At 44.4% G+C, this 20,498-nt stretch overlaps 2 protein-coding genes across 2 annotated transcripts in view; one reads left to right on the top strand and one right to left on the bottom strand.

The window, feature by feature from the left end:
• Window positions 1–227, bottom strand: part of RWDD2B (RWD domain containing 2B) — a 137,271-nt gene extending 137,044 nt beyond the window's left edge. Inside the window, exon 1 of the mRNA XM_029578723.1 lies at window positions 96–227. The gene's annotated coding sequence lies outside the window, so the exon portion shown is untranslated. The remainder of the gene's footprint in view (window positions 1–95) is intronic.
• USP16 (ubiquitin specific peptidase 16) overlaps window positions 201–20,498 on the top strand; it is a 557,777-nt gene continuing 537,479 nt past the window's right edge. Inside the window, exons 1-4 of the mRNA XM_029578724.1 lie at window positions 201–253; window positions 431–517; window positions 1,081–1,259; window positions 3,455–3,558. Coding sequence (XP_029434584.1) covers window positions 457–517; window positions 1,081–1,259; window positions 3,455–3,558 — 344 coding nt within the window. The 5' untranslated portion in view covers window positions 201–253; window positions 431–456. The remainder of the gene's footprint in view (window positions 254–430; window positions 518–1,080; window positions 1,260–3,454; window positions 3,559–20,498) is intronic.

The raw sequence follows: 20,498 nt of genomic DNA on the forward strand, positions 1-20,498 counted from the left end.
CACCTCTAGAGGGAGACCGCGGCCGGGCAACGTCTTTTTCTATACCCTTATAATGCTCGTTAGACTCGTAACAAGAACACTTTTATTGGTCTTGCCTGATGTGGATGATTGCCGAGAAGGCAGGATCGGCTCCACTGTAGTCAGTTGATTGGGAAGCGGTAGAACGCCCCGCCCCCTCCTGGCGTGCCGCTAGCTGGGTAGGTTGTAGCACGGGTCGGCGACAGTTAGGGAGGGATGAGCGCATGAGTTGCACGTGAGTCTTATGGGGCTCTGATTGCGGCTTAAGTTGCTTCCCGCAGCTGTAACCGAGGTAGAAGTCTTCGGGGGCTGGGGTTAGAGGTCGGCCTCTTTACGCGCGTTCTCGTGGGAGTTGTGATTTTTTTTGTTTCTTTCTACGGCGGGCGCTGGATCTTGCATTTTTGTTCTTCAGGCCTGCGAGTTGTGGACGGTCTCACAATGGGGAAGAAAAGAAGCAGGAACAGAATGGCGCAGCCCCCTGAGTGTGCAGATATCCTGGGTACGGATCCGAGTACCCGCCATCCTCACAGCAGCTCATGTCTCTGTTTTTGGCAAATAAAGTACATAGAGCTACTTGTAAGGATTGTACGAACTTAAGTAATGTATAGATCTGGTCAACTGATGTGAACATTTTTACAGTCGCACCATGGCTGTGAATAAATAGCCATTGTGGTGTGGCATACAGTAACAAACATGTTAATGTTTTCATTATAAACATTAACACAAGCAGAAAGTGAAATACAAGATATATATAAGGCCCTGGCAACATGTGGGGACAACAAGCTTTATTTTTTAGAGATTTTCTGCAGTACTAGCCCTATGTTTCTTTACATTCTTAGAAAATATAATTTGTATTTTTAAGCTTTATAGAATTAGATTCATGATAATGAATACAAAGCTTAAATGTGCTTGGATTCAGTTTGCTGCTATTGTTAGCAGCTGAGATGAGCAAGAGATCGCTAAAATTACTTTATAAATTAGAAGGGGGGAAAAAGCAAAAGTAACTAGTAACTTTTTTTTTTTTTTAATTTCAACTAAACATTTATACCATATATTTTGCAGAACCTGTTTGCAGACATATTCGCAAAGGACTGGAACAAGGCAACCTTAAAAAGGCATTGTTGAATGTGGATTGGGACATATGTCAGGATTGCCAGACTGACAACAAAGCAAAATACAATTCAGAAGAAGAACCTGCTGAAAGTTATTCAGTCTGGTTATGTCTAAAGTGTGGTCATCGGGTACATGTGTATATATTTTAATCATTCATCAGCACTTAATTTATTTTAAGATACATATTTGTGACGGTTTACCCTACATGTTAATGCTGTTCATAGTGTAGCTTTTCACAATAAAAAAAAAATCTTCATTGATAAAATTTGTAGAAAGCAGCCAGCATTGCAAAGCTGCATTTTGATTGGCTGGCTGCTATTTTGTAGTTATTCAGAAAACTGGAATTAGTTTTGTGAAAGTTGTAATTAATTGCCATAACTTAATTATAGATTATAGACTTGATATTCTGCCTTTTTCCACAAGTGGCCTCAAAGTGGATTATATTCAATTTAGATCAAACAATTTACAAATCAAATAATGTACCGTGGCGATCATATTTACAGAAGGAATAGCAATGGACTCCTGGGTATGTGACTTCAAGTTCTTACAGGTCTATCCAGTAACGAGCGGTAGGAAGAGCTGCGTTAGTGCCCGGCGCACCCGCAGTTGCTGCACGACGTTTGGCGTCACGGCATGTGATGTCACGTCTTCAGCGGCCGTGCAGGCGTCCATCTTCGCGAGCAGCTGGAGGCAGAAGAGGTCGTCCGATGTCCGAAGGGGGGTGCAAAAAGTAAGTCGCTTCGCCGCTTTACACTGCCAGTCCCTTCTTCCCTCCTCCCGGAGCAAGGCTGCTTTTCGCACCCTGCTTCGGGAGGAGGGGAGAGGGGACTGGCACGGGGGAAGCCACGATGTCCGGAGGGAGCTGCAAAAGTAAGTCGCAGAGCGTAGGACTGCCCGTCCTTTCCCCTCTCTCTCTTGCAGTTTTTATTTTTTGCTTCGGGAGGAGGGGAGAGGACTGGGGCTGCCCCGGAGACCAGCATCCATGGACGCGGCCAGGGCAGGTGAGCGGGGGCTGGGGGGAAAGCTTGCCGCCTACCCTTACCCCTGCCTCTAACGCAGGGGTAAGGGTAGGCGGTAAGTTAGCAAGTTAAACGCGCGGCAAAACGGCAGGGTAAAATAGTGATAGTCGGGGCGTGGGTTACTGGATGCTAGGGAATAGCTAATTCGCTCGTTTGCATGCAATATACATGCCGCGTGCGGAAGGGGTTGCCTGGGGATTTTAGGACGCGGTAAGGGTAGGTTAAAGGGAGTTGTGGATCGCAGGAAGGGCTAACGTGGCCGGAAAGTGAGTAGAACGCGGGTTAGGAGCGGGATAAACGCGGCTGCACTTTACTGGATAGACCTGTTAGTTAGAAGTTAGCTCAGGGCTGTGGTTTCTGGTGGGGTGGTATGTGGCACAGGTTCCCAAACATTTCCAGGGAGATCCCCAGCCAGTCACATTTTCAGAATATCCGTAATGAATGTGCATGTTGTGGAGTCAGTGCATTGAAACTTCTCATTCATATTCATTATGGAGATCCTGAAAACCCACCTGGACTGGGGGCCTTCCAGCTCCAGGACAGATTTGGGAATCACTGGTATATATGAGTGATAAACATTGCTTATGCTAATTCATTGCCTTCTTTTTAATTAAATTACAAACTATTGCACCTATTCAGACTTTTGTCATGGTAGAAATAATATCCCTAATGATAACATCATGTGTATCTTGCTTCTTTCTAGCTGCACACTACTCAAATGTGAAATGTCTGTAGTGATTTCAAATAACACTTACACTTGTAGAAAAATAAATTTGATTGCAAAATAGCATTAAGGTAAAATTTAATTTGATTGAATTCAAATCCTAAAATCTTAACTCCTTTCAGAAAAAATAACTTTAAACTGCAATTTTCTAATTCCCAGACAACCATGTTCAGATGGTGTGATCACATTTTATATATCTTGTTTCTGTACAGAAGAGGTTTAAACAAGCTACTTTAGAACTTTTGTACACCATGTGGAAATTTTACTAAAAAAAGACTCCTTTGCAGACATTAAAAAATGTGTGGGAAAATTTAACTTTCCTTTTCTAAAATGTAAGGGTATGTTTGCATGACCATATTTTCTAACAGTGATCCTCCAAAGGATTTGAAGAAGGTAGTTTTCTGGTTAATCTAATGAAAGGTATTGGCTAGAATTTCCTGAGACTTCTAGTACTATCCATGTAATGGTAATAATTTATTGGCTTATGCTTACATGCATTGCAACATTTCTAATGCATGCTTTTTTGCTATATGCTGTTGACTATTATTGCAGAGTTGTATTTTATTTTTCTTGCTGTCAGGGCTGTGACAGGAATTCTCAAGACCAACATGCCTTAAAACATTATTCTATACCCAGATCAGACTCACATTGTCTGGTTCTTAGTTTGGGAGACTGGAATGTATGGTAAGTTTCTTACTTACATCTACATCTATCTAGGTTCAAGGGTTGATGTGAAGGCCCAGCAGCACTGTGTACTGTGATGTGAGAAACCAGAGCTTTATTCCAGATTTCTGGTCCTCAAGCTGGGTGGGGATGCTGCAGAGGCAGAATTTACTGCCCCTGGTGAGGGAAAGTACTTGGCTGTCTTAGTATAGTGACAGGATAACCAGTCAGGATTGATGCTGGATGAAGCAGAAAAGACTAACAGGAAAAGTCCCAGGTAACCTGCGAATAATGAGTTCTGGTGAGCCAGAAGGATGTCAGGAAAAAAACCCCCATAACAATGAGCAGTAGGAATCCGTTGTGTAATAAAAAAAAAAAAAAAATAAATATATTTTAAATTGATGTGAAGTGCAACCTAAGTTGCAATTTTTTCTAAATTATATACCATATTTTTCGCTCCATAAGACGCACCTAGGATGTAGAGTGGGAAAATTTAAAAAAAAATAAAATAAATAAAATGGTGTGTTAAACCGGCTTTGTTCCCGGGCGTCTGTGCATCTCAAGGAGCAAATTAGGCAAGGGCATAAAATGTTGTTTTTGTCCCCATCCCAACCCTTTACATTTAATTAACTACAACCCCCCCGCCCCCCACAAGACTTGCCAAAAGTCCCTGGTGGTCCAGTGGGGGTCCAGAGCGATCTCCTGCACTTGGGCCATCTGCTCCCAGAATTCAAAATGGAGCCGATAGCCTTTGACCTTACTATGTCACAGGGGCTACCGGTGCCATTGGTCGGCCCCTGTCACATGGTAGGAGCACAAGATGGCGCCGGCTGTCTATTGCTCCTACCATGTGGAGGGCCGACCAATGGCACCTAAGGTAAAAGGGCTATCTGCCATTTTGACTACTGGCAGCCGACGGCCCACGTGCAGGAGATCGCTCCCGGACCCCTGCTGGACCACCAGGGACTTTTGGCAGGTCTTGGGTGGGGGTTTGTAATTTAGTTTTTGGGTTTTTTTTTTGTGGTTTTTTTTTTTTATATTCGCTCCATAAGAAGCACAGACATTTTCCCCCCACTTTTGGAGGAAAAAAGTGTGTCTTATGGAGCGAAAAGTACAATACAAATGACACACATTGTTCCAGATAGTATGTATATTACAAATCACTATGCCTTTTCAAAGTCCTAATTCATTATTCCCTGTACGTACCCAGATCAGACCAGACTCCTGGATTTTGCCTCCCTGCCAGCAGATGAAGTCTGAGAGAGATTTACTGACACTGTACATAACCCAGTGTGCTACCTGCGGTTCTTCAGTATTTGTCTCCAGCAGATGGTAGATGGTGCAAAACCTGCATTCTGAAAGACAAAATTAAAAACTGGAAATGTGAAAATTTGAAAAGTAAGTTACAGAAAGACATGTATTTTTTTTTTTTCCCCTCCCAGGGGGTTGCAAGGTTCTGGTGGGGCTGTCCCCCCCTGGTTTGAGGCAGACTCACCCGGGAGTGCCATGGGGTGGACATCTGGTGGTCCAGATCCCTTATCCCCTATGAGGTAGCAGTAAGACTGGCTGTTAGTTCTAAAGGAAAACAACAAACAGAAGGATGCCACAAAAGCGTCTTTTCCAAATTTAATGAAGGAGACGTGAAATATAATACAAGTGCCCGACTCTGGCCGAGTTTCGCCACCTATGGTGGCTGCCTCAGGGGCTACAAAACAAACATATAAATTATTTAATAACATAAAAATAAATTAAAAACATGAATGATTAAAACATTTTTTAAAAAATTAAAAAACTTATGAAAACACAACATAAATATTAAATAGATAAAATGATAGTAACAATGGAAAAGATAAATCATCAAAATATGTGATGAATCCATAAATAGATAAAATAATGACAATGGAGTAAAATATTAAACATATATAATGAATAAAAGAACACTGAAAACAACACCATCTCAGAATAGACACAACAATACTAAAAAAATTGTTTTTTACTAAAGCGACTTCGATACTAAAAGACTTAATCGGGTTCTACCTGAATGTTTCAAGAACCGTAATCACGTGATGGTCCGGATATTGTCAACACTGTACTTTCATTTCTATTAAAATGTAAAAAGATCAGCTCAACATTCGAAAGAATAAATATATTAATATATAAATGAGGGTCAGCTATATGTTGTATTAGTGTGAGTAAGTATCTTTTAAGAACACAACCTTATCCAAAGCAAAATATTCAAAGGAAAAAAATAAAAAATAAAAAAGGATTGAAACAATGGAAAAAATAGAGAAATAAATAAAAAATAAACCAGCAGGCGCGTATTTTTTATTTATTTCTCTATTTTTTCCATTGTTTCAATCCTTTCCTTTTTTTTTATTTATTTTTTATTTTTTATTGACAATATCCGGACCATCACGTGATTACGGTTCTTGAAACGTTCAGGTAGAACCAGATGAAGTCTTTTAGTATCGAAGTCGCTTTAGTAAAACAATTTTTTTAGTATTGTTGTGTCTATTCTGAGATGGTGTTTTCAGTGTTCTTTTATTCATTATATATGTTTAATATTTTACTCCATTGTCATTATTTTATCTATTTATGGATTCATCACATATTTTGATGATTTATCTTTTCCATTGTTACTATCATTTTATCTATTTAATATTTATGTTGTGTTTTCATAAGTCTGTGTGTTTAATTTTTTAAAAAATGTTTTAATCATTCATGTTTTTAATTTATTTTTATGTTATTAAATAATTTATATGTTTGTTTTGTAGCCCCTGAGGCAGCCACCATAGGTGGCGAAACTCGGCCAGAGTCGGGCACTTGTATTATATTTCACGTCTCCTTCATTAAATTTGGAAAAGACGCTTTTGTGGCATCCTTCTGTTTGTTTTCCTACGGTTTCGCTGGATCGCCTACCCTGCTGTTTTTTGGGTCCTTCCCTGTTAGTTCTAAAGGACATCCTCTGTTGCAGGGAAGTATTATTGCCTTTTTATGAATAAGCGCTGACTCTTCAAATTTCTTTAAAAAAAAAAAAAAAAAAAAAAAGTCCGTATTGCAGAGCGGGCGTTTTTAGCCTGTTTTATTTCTTGCTGCTTGGTTCTCTGGTCTGCCTGACTCCTGGCTTGAATCGTGGTGTTAAGCGCGCAGTGATTGCTTCAGCGGCTATGGCATGCAACCGTTTGTGCCGTGCATGTGGGAGTTCACAGGCCTGACTGAATCGCAGGGGCCTTTATTCAGGGTGTGTTGCAGGTGATGAAGGCACTTTAGAGGCTCTCCTGATGTGGTCTAAAGCGGATGCTGCCTCTGCGTCATAAAAACCGATGCAGAATTCTTTCTAGCTGAGCGTGGGAATGGCAGCCATTTTGAGCCATGCAGCGGGGTCGGTGGCAGTATCGATGGGGCACAGAGGTCTCCAACACTTTCCCTGGCATTGTCTGAGGTTTCCATGGGCTAGGAGAATGGCGTATTTGTGGATTTTCCCCTAAATCAGAATTGTGAGGAAGAGGGAGATGTTCCCCTGGACCAGGATTTGGATGAATCCCTATCTTTTTCTGAAGACTTTGTGCTTTTAAGCACAAGGCCTATTTCCTAGCGTGTAGCAGATGGACTCAGGACCAATGGGTTTAGTGTACTCGTGCTAGCAGTTGGAGACGGATCAGATTTCAATCTGACGTCAGCACCTAGTACATATAACCCTGCAGGAAGTGCAGAAGATCAGTATTTTCCGTCTCCAAAGCAGTTAGGAGCTATCTCACGCTCGCTGAGCGTTCTACCAAACAAATTTAAAGAAATATCCTACCTGAAGACGAGCCCCGCATTCCTGCGGTGATACCCTCGGGTCCCTCCCCCAGTCGAGTTTCCCGAGGTGATTTCCGTGGTCCCTCGGAGGTAAGAACCTCGGTCCGGAGCCGTTCGCGGTGAGGACTTAGCCCTCGAGCGAGACGAGTTTGGGCGCGGCTTAGAGGCGGCGGGCGCACATCCTCGAGCGCAGCGGTGAAGGTAATCATCCTCTCCCCCCCGCAGCCGGAGACCGCCCGGGTCGCAACCGGGAAGCGCCGAAGACAAGGTAAGGCGTACATCCTTTACTTACTGGTCTCCGAGGATCGAGGATTAGCAGGGTCTGCCCACGTGGAGACCCTCCAAGGAGGTCGCCATCTTGCTTGCCTGCTCGCCGTCGCCATCTTGTCTTTGTTCGCTGCCCTCCGCCCGCTCGAGCGCTCAAATAAAGCTAAGTGCTCAAGTAACGGGCACGTATATTAGGCGCCCATTAAGCTAGGCGCCCAAGGATTGGGCGCGTATCATAGGCGGCCAAGGTTTGGTGCGTATTATAGGCGCACATCCTTAGGCGCACGTTAGTAATCCTCCGCGCTTAAGCCTCGCGCACATTACTAAGCGCACATCTACGGCTGGGAGCGCATCGGCGCACATAGATATCCGACGCAATGGATCGCACAAGAGCCCACGCGTCCGCAGAAGCGGCACCTCCAGAGTCAGGCATAATTGCTCTAGGCCTCTGCTCCGCATGCAACCTCAGAGCCGCACAGAGTGAGGAAGCAGACGCCCTAGGAGCTCTAGCCCACGGCCAGTCTCACCCAAGATTAAGTGCTAGCTCCTCAGGAAACACCCCGGACCTAGCAGGCCCCAGTGAAACCATCCCTCAGACGGGGACCCCCAGAGACCTGGCACCCCTCAACTTAGAACCGGCCTCGCTCTCCTGGGTGGAATTATTCAAAGGGATCCACGCCTTTGTCAGGATGCAGTCTGAGTACCAAGCAGACCCATACCCACCGGAAGACCCTCATGCCCCAGGACCCTCGAGGCCTAGGCACAGGCTCCCACCTCCCAGAAGCCCCACATACGGGGAAACGGATTACTCCGAGGAAGAAGTCGAGCCCCTCGAGGAGGGAGAACTTCCCTCGGGGACAGAGCCGCATCAAACCATGAGACGCTTCTTCGTAAAGGAGGACCTCCCGGACCTGGTATCTCAATGCCTATCGGAGCTCGCTATCCCGGGCCAAGGCACCCCAGGGGAACCTAGAATGAACCCCCTGCTAGAGGGCCTCCGACAGACGGCCCACCATTTTCCCCTCCTACAGGCGGCGCAACAGCTAATCGACCTGGAGTGGAATGCACCAGAGTCCTCATTCAAAGGGGGTTGAGCCTTATCCACCATGTACCCCCTGGACCCAGCGACCAAGGAGCTGCTAGCGTGCCTCAAAGTGGACACCATAGTTTGCGCAGTCGCTAAGCGCACCACCATACCAGTGGAGGGAGGGGCGGTCCTCAAGGACGCACATGATTGGCGCCTGGAAGCCATACTGAAACAAGCCTTTGAGGTGGCAGCTATGTCCCTTCAAATTGCGACCTGCTGCACCGTGGTGACACGTTCCTGTTTATCTCAAGCCAGGAACAACACCCCGGGAGAAGACATGGAATCAGCTCTCTCCTTCCTCACAGACGCTGCCTCCGATTTGGTACGCACAGTAGCCAGGGGAGTGTCATCCTCAGTGGCAGCCAGGAGACAACTCTGGCTGCGAAATTGGTCGGCCTACGCCTCCTCCAAGACACGCCTTACAAGAATGCCCTTCAAGGGTTCCCTCCTGTTCGGCAGCGAACTGGAGAAATTGGCCAACAAATGGGGAGACTCTCCATTACCTCATCTGCTAGAAGACAAGTCAAAGAGAAACCAGCGCCCCTTTCCCAGGCCATCCAGAGGCAGAAGCTCACAGCGCTTCAACCCTTACAGGAATACCTACCAAGCACCTCGTCCTCCTGCCAGAAACCAGTCCTTTCGGAACAGGCACAGCAAGAGGGGAACCGGCTCGGGTTCAGGTCCCAGCCGCACACCACAATGAGAATCAGCCGACCCATCCAAGGGAAGAAGCCATAGGGGGCAGACTAACCCTATTCTACTGCAGATGGGTCGAGAGAACTTCGGACAAGTGGGTCCTAGCCATCATCCGAGAAGGGTACTACCTAGACTTCCTTCGAACCCCTCCGGACAAGTTCGTGGAATCTCCCTGCCACGACCCCCGCAAAAGGACGGCAGTTGAGGCTACGCTGACCAGACTCCTCACCCTACAGGCCATAACCCCAGTGCCTTCACGGGAGATAAATTCTGGACATTACTCCATTTACTTCATTGTACCCAAGAAAGAGGGCACCTTCAGGCCCATCCTGGACCTCAAGTCAGTCAACCGACACCTAAGGGTCCCAAGATTCCGCATGGAAACCCTGCGGTCAGTCGTACGTGCAATACAGCCAGGATAGTTCCTCACAGCCCTGGACCTGTCAGAGGCCTACTTGCACATCCCCATCCATCAGGAACACCAGCGCTACTTGCGCTTCAAGGTCCTGAACCAACACTTCCAATTCCGGGCACTACCCTTCGGGTTAGCCACCGCACCGCGGACCTTTACCAAGGTAATAGTAGTGGTAGCGGCGACACTCAGGAAGGAAGGAATCCTCGTCCATCCCTACCTGGACGATTGGCTGATCAGGGCAAAGTCACCGGAGGAGAGCCACCGAGCAACCAACAGTCATAACTCTACTGGAAAGCCTAGGATGTGTAGTCAACACGAACAAGAGCTCCCTACAGCCATCGCAGTCGCTGGAATACCTAGGAGTCCAATTCGACACCAAGGAGGACAAGGTCAGCCTGACCCCCACGAGGAGATCAAAACTGCGGAACAGACTCCAGACCTTGCTGAGCGCCACCCGGCCCACAGCTTGGGATTATCTACAAGTCCTCTGTCTAATGGCATCCACATTGGAAGTGGTACCATGGGCGAGCTCACATGAGACCTTTGCAACTCTCTCCTATCTCGGTGGAGTCCACGATCGCAGAACTACACCGTACATCTACCCCTACCGACCAGAGTGCGGACCCAGCTAAGGTGGTGGCTACAGTCCAACCACATGAGCCGGGGATCAAGAATATCCTCCCCAACCTGGACCCCGCTCACCACAGATGCCAGCCTAAGCGGATGGGGAGCACACTGCGAAGAGCTAACCGCCCAAGGGCGGTAGAACAAAGAAGAGTCGGGGTGGAACATCAACCGACTAGAGGCACGGGCAGTCAGGCTAGCCTGCCTGCGATTTGCCCACAGACTTCTAAACAAAGCGGTCAGAGTGATGTCGGACAACGCCACCACGGTGGCATACATCAACAGACAGGGCGGAACTAGAAGCCAACAGGTATCCTTAGAAATAGCCCCCCTGATGTCCTGGGCGGAAGCAAATCTCCAGGACATCTCCGCCGTCCACATCGCCGGGAAAGACAACACCACAGCAGACTTCCTCAGCAGAGAAAGTCTAAACCCGGGAGAATGGAAGCTGTCCTCCACAGCCTTCAAGATGATAGTGGATCGGTGGGGGACTCCGGAAATGGACCTGCTGGCGAACAGATCCAACACTCAAGTACCCAGATACTTCAGTTGCAGGCGAGACCCACAGTCATAAGGGATCGACGCCCTGGTACAGATCTGGCCACCGGGGACCCTGCTATACGCCTTTCCCCCATGGCCCCTGCTGGGTGCAATCATTCCCAAGATTCGGCGACACAGAGGCCTAGTCCTTCTGGTGGCCCCGGACTGGCCAAGAAGACTACTGGCAGGGAATCCTCTACCCCTGCCTCCACACAGGGACCTACTACAACAAGGCCCCATCCTCCACGAGGATCCAGCTCAATTCTCTCTTACGGTCTGGCCATTGAGAGGGCCCGACTGAGGAAGAGGAGATACTCTGGGTCAGTAATAGATACCCTCCACCGAGCACGCAAGTTCTCCACATCTCTAACGTACATAAGGATCTGGAGAGTAATTGAAGCCTGGTGCGAAGATCACAGCACCAAAAAAAATGCCAAACAGATGATATTATCGAAGCTATAACAGAAGACCTCCATAAATTAGATCTCTCAGATGCCAATACGGCTTGTACCTCATGGCATAAACTCACCAGCTGCATTTCTAATCGACTCTGTCCTCTACTAACGAAAGAAAGCAGCTCTGATATAAAAGATAAAAAACCATGGTTCACATTGGATCTTAGAATGATGAAGCGCGAACTCCGTAAACTGGAGAAGATATGGCGTAAAAACCAAGACCCAACACATCTTCAAAAATTCAAATCTCTACTCAAGTATCATAAAACAACTGATGAAGCAAAGAAAAACTACTACACTTCTAAGATTCATCAGTACCAGTTCAACCCGCGTGCATTATTCCAATATGTTGCTAACATTATTACCCCACCATCAAATAGCAAACCAGAAAATGACGATAAAAATAAATGTGAGAAACTAGCTACATACTTCTATGACAAGGTTTCTAATATCATGGCGCGCTTTACTACACATCATCCTCAGGCATCCCTGCTACCCACAAGCACAATGATCACCTCTCCATCTCTCGCTAATTTTGAAAACACGACTGCATCAGAAATTGAAGCTATTCTAAAAAAGATAAAACCTGCATTGCACCCTATTGATATCATGCCGACAAAAACACTCCTTTCCATCCCTACAAGAATTGCTCCTCCCATTTCCAACATTATAAACAAATCTATATCGACTGGTATTTTCCCTACACAACTCAAGCATGCAATAATAAAGCCCACGCTCAAAAAACCAGGTCTGGATCCATCTGAATCCGCCAATTATCGTCCAGTCTCAAACCTTCCTTTCTTGTCAAAAATCATAGAGAAAGTAATCAACAAACAACTCACTGACTATCTAGATGATAACAGATTACTCTTCCTGTCACAATATGGATTCCGTAAGAACCATAGCACTGAAACGCTTCTAGTATCCCTTTCAGACTCTATTCTAAAAACACTAGATTCTGGACAATCATACATTCTTGCCCTACTTGATGTTTCCTCGGCATTTGATACGGTGAATCATAATATCCTCTTGACACTCCTCTCTCAAATCGGCATCACTGGCACTGCGTTATTCTGGATCCAATCTTTCCTGAAAGACAGGACATAGTGTCAAGTTAGGATCCCAAATATCTAAACCCAGAAATCTTCTACAAGGTGTACCACAAGGTTCTTCGCTTTCATCAACTCTGTTCAACATCTACCTATCCCCTCTCTGTCGACTCCTAGCAAAACTGAATCTCCGTCATTTCATATATGCTGATGACGTTCAGATTCTCATTCCTATCAACGATTCCCCCTCTAATGCACTGAAAACTTGGGAAGCAGCCCTGGCTGAAATAAAAAAGCTTCTCACAGAAAATTTCCTAGCAATAAACACGTCCAAAACTGAACTCATTGTCATCACGCCACACAATAACATTTCCTCTAACTCTTCCCATCTCACAACTTCAGTCCTTCCCCAACTACAGCATGTCTGCAGTCTTGGCGTCATAATTGACAACCATTTTTCCTTAAAGAAATTCATCTCGACCACTATCAAAAATGGTTTTTTCAAACTTCACACTCTAAAAAGAATTAAACCCCTCCTACATCCACAAGACTTCCGGACTGTGTTGCAAGCTACCATACTAACAAAACTTGACTATTGTAACGCTTTACTTTTAGGTCTCCCTAAAAACTCTATTCAACCATTACAGATGCTACAGAACGCTGCAGCACGATTAATCACTAATACCCGCCACCATGATCACATTACACCTGCTCTCATGTTCCTGCATTGGCTGCCTGTAGCTTCTAGGATTATCTTTAAAGTTCTCTCCCTTATTCATAAGTCGGTCCATAACCAAGAGATGCAATGGTTCTCGGAGCATTTCGTTTTTCGTACCTCCAAGAGACCAATAAGAAATATCAATCAAGCTAAACTGGCATCTGCACCAATGAAACATATCAAACACGTTACCACAAGAGACCGCGCTTTCTCCATAGCTGGAATTAACTTATGGAACAAGATGCCCACTGACCTGCGTCTGGAACACTGCCATAAAAAATTCAAGCAAGGACTGAAAACGTGGTTGTTTGAACAAGCCTTCACACTATGATATCTGATTAATCCGAATTGACAATTAATATTCTACCCACATTAACTCCCTGCTCCTTGTCCCTACGACCCTATATTTTTCCCCAAAAATTTAATCCCCTCTCTGTTCTCCCGCACTATCCCTGATTAGGATCCTTCAATTAGTTTCAAAATAATAGAATATTCCTTTGTTCAATTTACGTCCTGTGGCTTCTACCAGCTCTATTATTGAATATTATGCTCTAAAGTTGTTGTGTGTGTTCGTAAATGATTTTTAGATTCTTCCGAAATCATTTTTTTTTTGTATGTAAAACATTATATTAATTTATGGTTTACTAACTGTACTGCCTGTTATCGTATATACCTGTTATCTGTAAAGCCTGTTGCTAATTATTGTTAATTGTAAACCGCGGTGATGTATTTTTACGTACTGCGGTATATAAAAACCCCAAAATAAATAAATAAATAAAACCAATTTCCGCTAAAGTTACCATAATTTTGGAGTTCTTACAGAATGGACTTCAGAAGGGACTGTCCCTCAACTCAATCAAGGTTCAGGTGGCAGCCCTGTCCTGCTACGGTCCCAGGAGCGAGGGCAACAGCATTGCCACGCACCCAGATGTTTCACGCTTCCTGAAAGGGGTCAAACACATTCGCCCGCCACTGAAGTGGCCAGTGCCCCTGTGGAACTTCAACCTAGTTTTGGAATTCCTAGCGGGACCCGCCTTCAGACCCCTCCGGGGCCTATCTCTCCATCTACTAACCCTTAAGATGGTGTTCTTGCTGGCCATATGCTCGGCCCGCCGCATCTCAGAGCTACAAGCGCTGTCCTGCCGTGATCCATTCCTCAGAATCACCCCAGGGATCATCCATCTACGCACGGTTCTCTCCTTCTTACCCAAAGTAGTCTCACACTTCCACTTCAACCAAACCATATCATTGCCAACCATGGAAGGTTTGAAGAAGTCGGAAGAAGGTCGATCCCTGCGCCATCTCGACATCGGCAGATAGCTATCCAGATACCTGGAAATGTCGGAACCAGTACGAAAGACGGACCATCTGTTTGTCCTTCACAGCGGGAAGAAGCAAGGGGAAGTGGCCTCACGGGCAACCATTGCCCGCTGGATCAAAGAAGTCATCAAGGCGGCCTATGTAGAAGCGGGAAAACCACCACCTCTACAGGTCAAGGCCCACTCTACCAGAGCTCAGGTGGTCTCCTGGGCAGAAACTAGATTAATGTCGCCTGCCGAGATCTGCAGAGCGGCAACGTGGTCCTCCATCCATACCTTCTCCAGATTCTACCGTCTGGATGTTCAGGCACGGGAGGACACAGCATTTGCAAGAGCTATCCTAATAGGACCTCGGGCAGCCTCCCACCCAGTTCAGGAGTAGCTTTTATACATCCCATTGGTCCTGAGTCCATCTGCTACACGCTAGGAAATGGAGAAATTACTTACCTGATAATTTCCTTTTCCTTAGTGTAGACAGATGGACTCAGCAGCCCACCCTCGGCTGCCGTTGTACATGGTTGTTCATCAAATCAAGGTAAGTCATGTTTTTCCTTACATAGGGCATCCACCCTGCCGGGTGTCGACGCTTTCCGGTTGAAGATACTGGCGGTCTCCAGCTATAGTCAATCAACCAGTTCAAATAATCAAAATTAATCAAATTTTAACGTTGCACCTAAATTATCAGAGTTAAACTCATTAAGTTAATCAATCACACATATATCCATACTGCTTTGCAAGGAAGAATACTGATCTTCTGCACTTCCTGCAGGGGTATATGTACTAGGTGCTGACGTCAGATTGAAATCTGATCCTTCTCCAACTGCTAGCACGAGTACACTATACCCATTGGTCCTGAGTCCATCTGTCTACACTAAGGAAAAGGAAATTATCATTTCTCCATTTGCCTTGAAAGTCTGCGGGGGCGGGGTTAAGGCCAGCACTAAGGCGGTCTACCTCTAAACCGGTGGCTGAGAAATCTGTTCCTCCCAAGAAGGTCCATCGGGATGGGAGTTCATATGGCTTTTGTGCCTTTTTGCCTCGCCTATGGATGATTTATTTTATTTATTTATTTAAAAACTTTTCTATACCGTCGCTAAGTTTTATATACAATCGCAACTGTTTACAAATAGGCACATAGACTAAGGTAAGTAAACGTAGGATATCTTACATTCTAACAGGTGCCAATAAAGTTTGGTTACAATTTCATAAATAAAATCATTATTTGAGTAATGTTGGTCAAGTCCAGGTATATTATTGAGTTACTATCGCTTTGAAATATTACTTCTTAAAAGTAGGATTGATTAAATTCATTCTCATCATCTGCATTGCCTTGTACTTTCATTCTCTACCCTTCACACTCTTTAGTGAAGGCTTTTTTAAAGAGCCATGTTTTTAGATTTTTCTTAAGTTTTGAGATTATTCTGTAATCTGAGTTCGGGTGGCATCGTGTTCCATAGTATGGGCCCAGCCAATGATAAAGCCCTTTCTCTCACTTGGGTTAATTTTGCTGACTTTACTGAAGGGATTGTTAGTAGTGCTTACTGCTTTGTTTGCTGAGCGGAGGTTTCTTTGTGGAACGTGTACTCGTAAGGCTGTGTTTAGCCAGTCTGCTTCTTTATCATATATTAGTTTGTGTATGGTGCATAAGGCTTTGTATTTTATCCTGTATTCGATGAGTAACCATCGAATACACTGCTAGAGTTTCGGTTATATGGCCCCCTCCTCTTTTTTCCCGTTAGTATTCTGGCTGCAGTATTTTGAAGTATCTGGAGTGGTCTTATCGATGTGCTTGGGAGTCCTAGTAAGAGTGCATTGCAGTAGTCAGTGCTAGAAAAGATAAGTGTTTGCAATACTGTTCTGAAGTGGGCAGGTGTGAGTAATGGTTTTGATCTTCTGAGGACCATAAGTTTTGCGTAGCCTTCTCTTACTTTTATAGATATGAGTTGCTTCAGGTTGATTTCTGGGTCCATTATTACTCCCAGATTCCTTACTTTTTCAGCTAGCTCAATTTTTTGGTTATTTCTTAGGGTTATCGGTGTTTGAATGATTTTAGTATGTTTTCTCTCAAGGTGAAGGAATTCAGTTTTGTCAATGTTGATAACCAGTTCCATCTGGTTTAGTAGTTTGTTTATGTCTAGGTACATGTTAGCTAGACTTAATGTTTTTTCAATTGTGTCGTCTATTGGTAGAATTAATTGAATGTCGTCTGCGTAAATGTAATGTATTATCCCTAGGCCTGCCAGCAGATGACATAAGGGTAGCATATATATGTTAAAGAGGGTAGCAGATTTGGGAGATTCTGATGATTGAGGATCCCCTGGGGAGGTTCCAGAGGGATCCTCACTTAGGGTGCCTGTCCCAGGGACAGGGGCCAATCTGGACATCACGGAGGACCAGTAAGAGGTTCCTGTGGCTGAAGGCGATGATTCAAGGGTCGTGTGTCTTTTCTGCAAAGAAGAGCTTTGGCCCTCGATTTCGCAGGTGCTTCAGGAACTGGGCATCAAGATGTCTTAGGAGGACTCTAATTTGGAGGGAGCAGATCCCGTTTTGGACAGCCTGCATGGTCCAACCAAGGCTTTCTCATTCCACAGGTCAGTGAAGAAGCTAATTCTTTGCGAGTGGGATATGCCAGCGTCTGGTTTGAGTTGGCAGAGCTATGGCAAAGCTATACCCTTTGCTGGAGCTCTTGGCTTTTCCCAAGGTGGATGCCTCTGTCTCTACAGTAACAAAGAAGACCACAAATCTGGTGGTGGGTTTGGCGGCCTTGAAGGATGTGTAGGATTGCAAGCTGGAGCTTCACCTTAAGCACATCTTCAAGGTGTTGGCCCTGGCTATAAGGGTTGCAGTGTGCAGCAGTTTGATGCAGAGGGCTTTCCTGCGTTTGGTCCAGGAATTGCAAGAAGCCCAGGTCTCTTCAGATGTAGCCCAGAAGGCAGAATGTTTGTAAGCCGCTGTGGCATACAGGGCAGATGCCTTTTTATGACCTTATTCGAATCAAGGATCAGTGTCTGCTCGGCGGCTCTTGTGGATGCAAGATTGGTCTGCAGATGTTTGGTCCAAATTGCAGTTTGGGGGGGGGGGGGGCCTCTTCTTTTTAAAGGGAAACTCTCTTGTTTGGAGAGGACCTGGAACAAATTATGAAACACCTGGGAGAGTCCAAGGTTTATAAGCTTCCGGAGGAGAAGCCAAAGAACAGGGTTGGGTTTTTTTTTTCTGGCTCGGGGCAAGTTTCGAGATCAAAGAAGACTTTGGCAGTCCAGAGGTTCTGGGGGCTCCCAGAAGCACTTCTCTGGAAGGCTTCACGCTCCGTCAGACCTTTAGAGGTGGTTGGAGGCCATTCTGAGACAATTCCGGAGCGAATACAGGAGCCTCTTAAGTCCTTGCAATGATGCAGGGCTGGTCCACTCTCCGGTTCCGGGGGTAGGAAGGTATCTGACTCTTTTTGAGGAGGGGACCAAGATTACCATGGACTGGTGGGTGCTGGAGGTGGTAAGAGACAGCTATGCTTTAGATCTTGCTCGTCCCATATTTATTTATCAGGTTTTATATACAGTCATTCGGCTTCCAAATAAAGCCATCATAACGGTTTACAAACATGGGAAGGTTACAGACATGCTAAATTAAGAGACATTTTTGCACAGATTTTTAAGCTTCTAAATAAATCTAGCACTCCGGATTGTACTAAGGGGTGCACAAAGGGGAGTACCCCTTTGTCGCGCCCCTTCGACGCGCGACGCCTGATGGCATGGCGCCGTTTAACGGTCTGAGGCCGGCTGTGCTGAGGGGGGGGGGGGAGATGGGATCTCTTTTCCCTTCCTTCTCAGTTCTGAAGCGATGTTTCTCTTAGACCGTGCTATGTCTAAGGAAGCTGGGCACCATAGTTCCCATGCCCAGAGAGGAACAGGAAGGTAGGCTTATCTATTTTGTAGTGCCAAAGAAGGAAAGGTCACTGCATCAGATTCTGGATTTGAAGAAGGTAAATGTGGCACTCGGAGTGCCTCTGTTTTGGATGGAGACCCTAAGGTCGGTCATTGCAGCTGTGTGCAAGGGGAAATTTCCAGTGTCCCTGGATCTGACAGAGGCATATTTGCATATTGCAATCAGGAAGGATCATTTTTATTTTATTTATTTATTGAAAAGTGTTTGTATACCGTCTTTACAAACAGTGTTTAATCAAAACGGGTTACATAACTAAATAAAAAACAAATGTAAATAAAGATTTAAATTTAAAAGAACATAAAGATTATCAAATTATGAAAGCTCAAAATTACAAAAATATATAATAAAAATCTAAAACAATGAATAGTTTACATAAAAAAAAAAAAAAGAATCAATATATAATAATGTTGTGCCCTGTGTGATGGAGAAGTAGTTATGTTATTTAGTGTGTGATATATGGAAAGCAGATTGAAATAAATGTGTGTTTAGGGATTTTTTGAAGTGTTTGGAGTTGGATATGGATCTTAAAGAGTCTGGTAATGCGTTCCATAAGATTGGTCCAATGACAGAGAATGATCTTTTTCTGGTGATGTCAAGACGGGCCTGTCGTGGTGATGGGATGTCTAAGAGGTTTTTGTCCAGTGATCTTAGATGTCTGGTGGGTTTGTAAATCCGGAGAATGGAACATAAGGTAATTGAATTAGGAGTGTAGATGAGAGAGTGTATAATGGACAGGATCTTGAATTGTATTCTGTATTTAATTGGTAACCAATGTAATGATTGAAGTATCGGAGTGATGTGATTTTTTATGGAAGAGTTTAAGATACGTGCTGCTGCGTTTTGGATCAGTTGAAGTGAGTGAAGTGTGTTATCTGGGAGACCTATATAAAGAGAATTACAGTAGTCAAGCCCAGAAAAGATGAGTGATTGAAGTATAGTCCGAAAATCGTGAAAGAAAAGTAGAGGACGAAGCCGTTTCAAGAGTTGAAGCTTATAAAATGAATTTCTGGTAATTATGGATATGTGTTGTTATAATGAAAGATCTGAATTAATGGTTATACCTAAATTTTTTGCAGATTTGGAGATGGGGATAGTGATACCGTTAAATACTAATTGAGGGGGGGGGGACCTATGGATGAATCTGTAATTGATGAGAGGTGGACTATTTCTGTTTTTTTTGGATTTAGTTTTAGTCTATTGTGAGAGAGCCATGTGTCAATAGTCGTGAGGTATAAAGATACTAAGGATAATGTGTGAGTCCAAGAGGTGTTGTATGGTACCATAAACTGTATGTCATCGGCGTAGATTTTGAATTGTATGTTTAGTGAGGCTAAGATGCGGCAAAGAGGTAGTAGATAGATGTTGAAGAGAATAGGGGATAGAGAAGAACCTTGTGGAACACCCGATGCAATAGAGTATGGTTCAGAAGAATGATTGTTTATATTGACTTGTTGAATGCGATCAGACAAAAATGAAATAAACCATTGTAATACAGCACCAGAAATACCTATAGATTTGAGAATGGAGATGAGAATTTGGTGATCAACAGTATCAAAAGCCGCGGAAATATCTAAGAAAACAATGATGTGATCTGTGTAAGAATCAAAAGCCCGAAATATAGTGTCAAATGAAGTCAACAGAAGAGTTTCAGTGGAGTGACCCTTGCGAAATCCATGTTGGTTTGTGTGTAGTATGTCATTTTCAGACAGATAATTTGATAATTGAGATAACACTACTGATTCAATCAGCTTAGCTAGGGATGTTAATGTAGCAATGGGTGTGAAATTGTTAAGATCAAAATCATCCTTTGATTTATTTTTTAAAATTGGAAGTATGGAGGTTTTTTTGAGGGAAGATGGAAAGAAACCATTTTCTAGAGATTGATTTACTAATAGTGCTAAAAAATTGCTAGCGTGAGGTCCTAAGGCTTTGAAAAAGGTACCAGAACACGGATTGTCAGGTGAGTTAGAGGGGTTTTGTTTTCTGATAATGGTTTGAATAGTGTTTTCAGAAACTGGTGTAAATTCGGACCATGTATAAGTAGATTCAAG

The sequence above is a fragment of the Rhinatrema bivittatum genome, chromosome 15, assembly GCF_901001135.1.
Source record: "Rhinatrema bivittatum chromosome 15, aRhiBiv1.1, whole genome shotgun sequence".
Taxonomy (NCBI): domain Eukaryota; kingdom Metazoa; phylum Chordata; class Amphibia; order Gymnophiona; family Rhinatrematidae; genus Rhinatrema; species Rhinatrema bivittatum.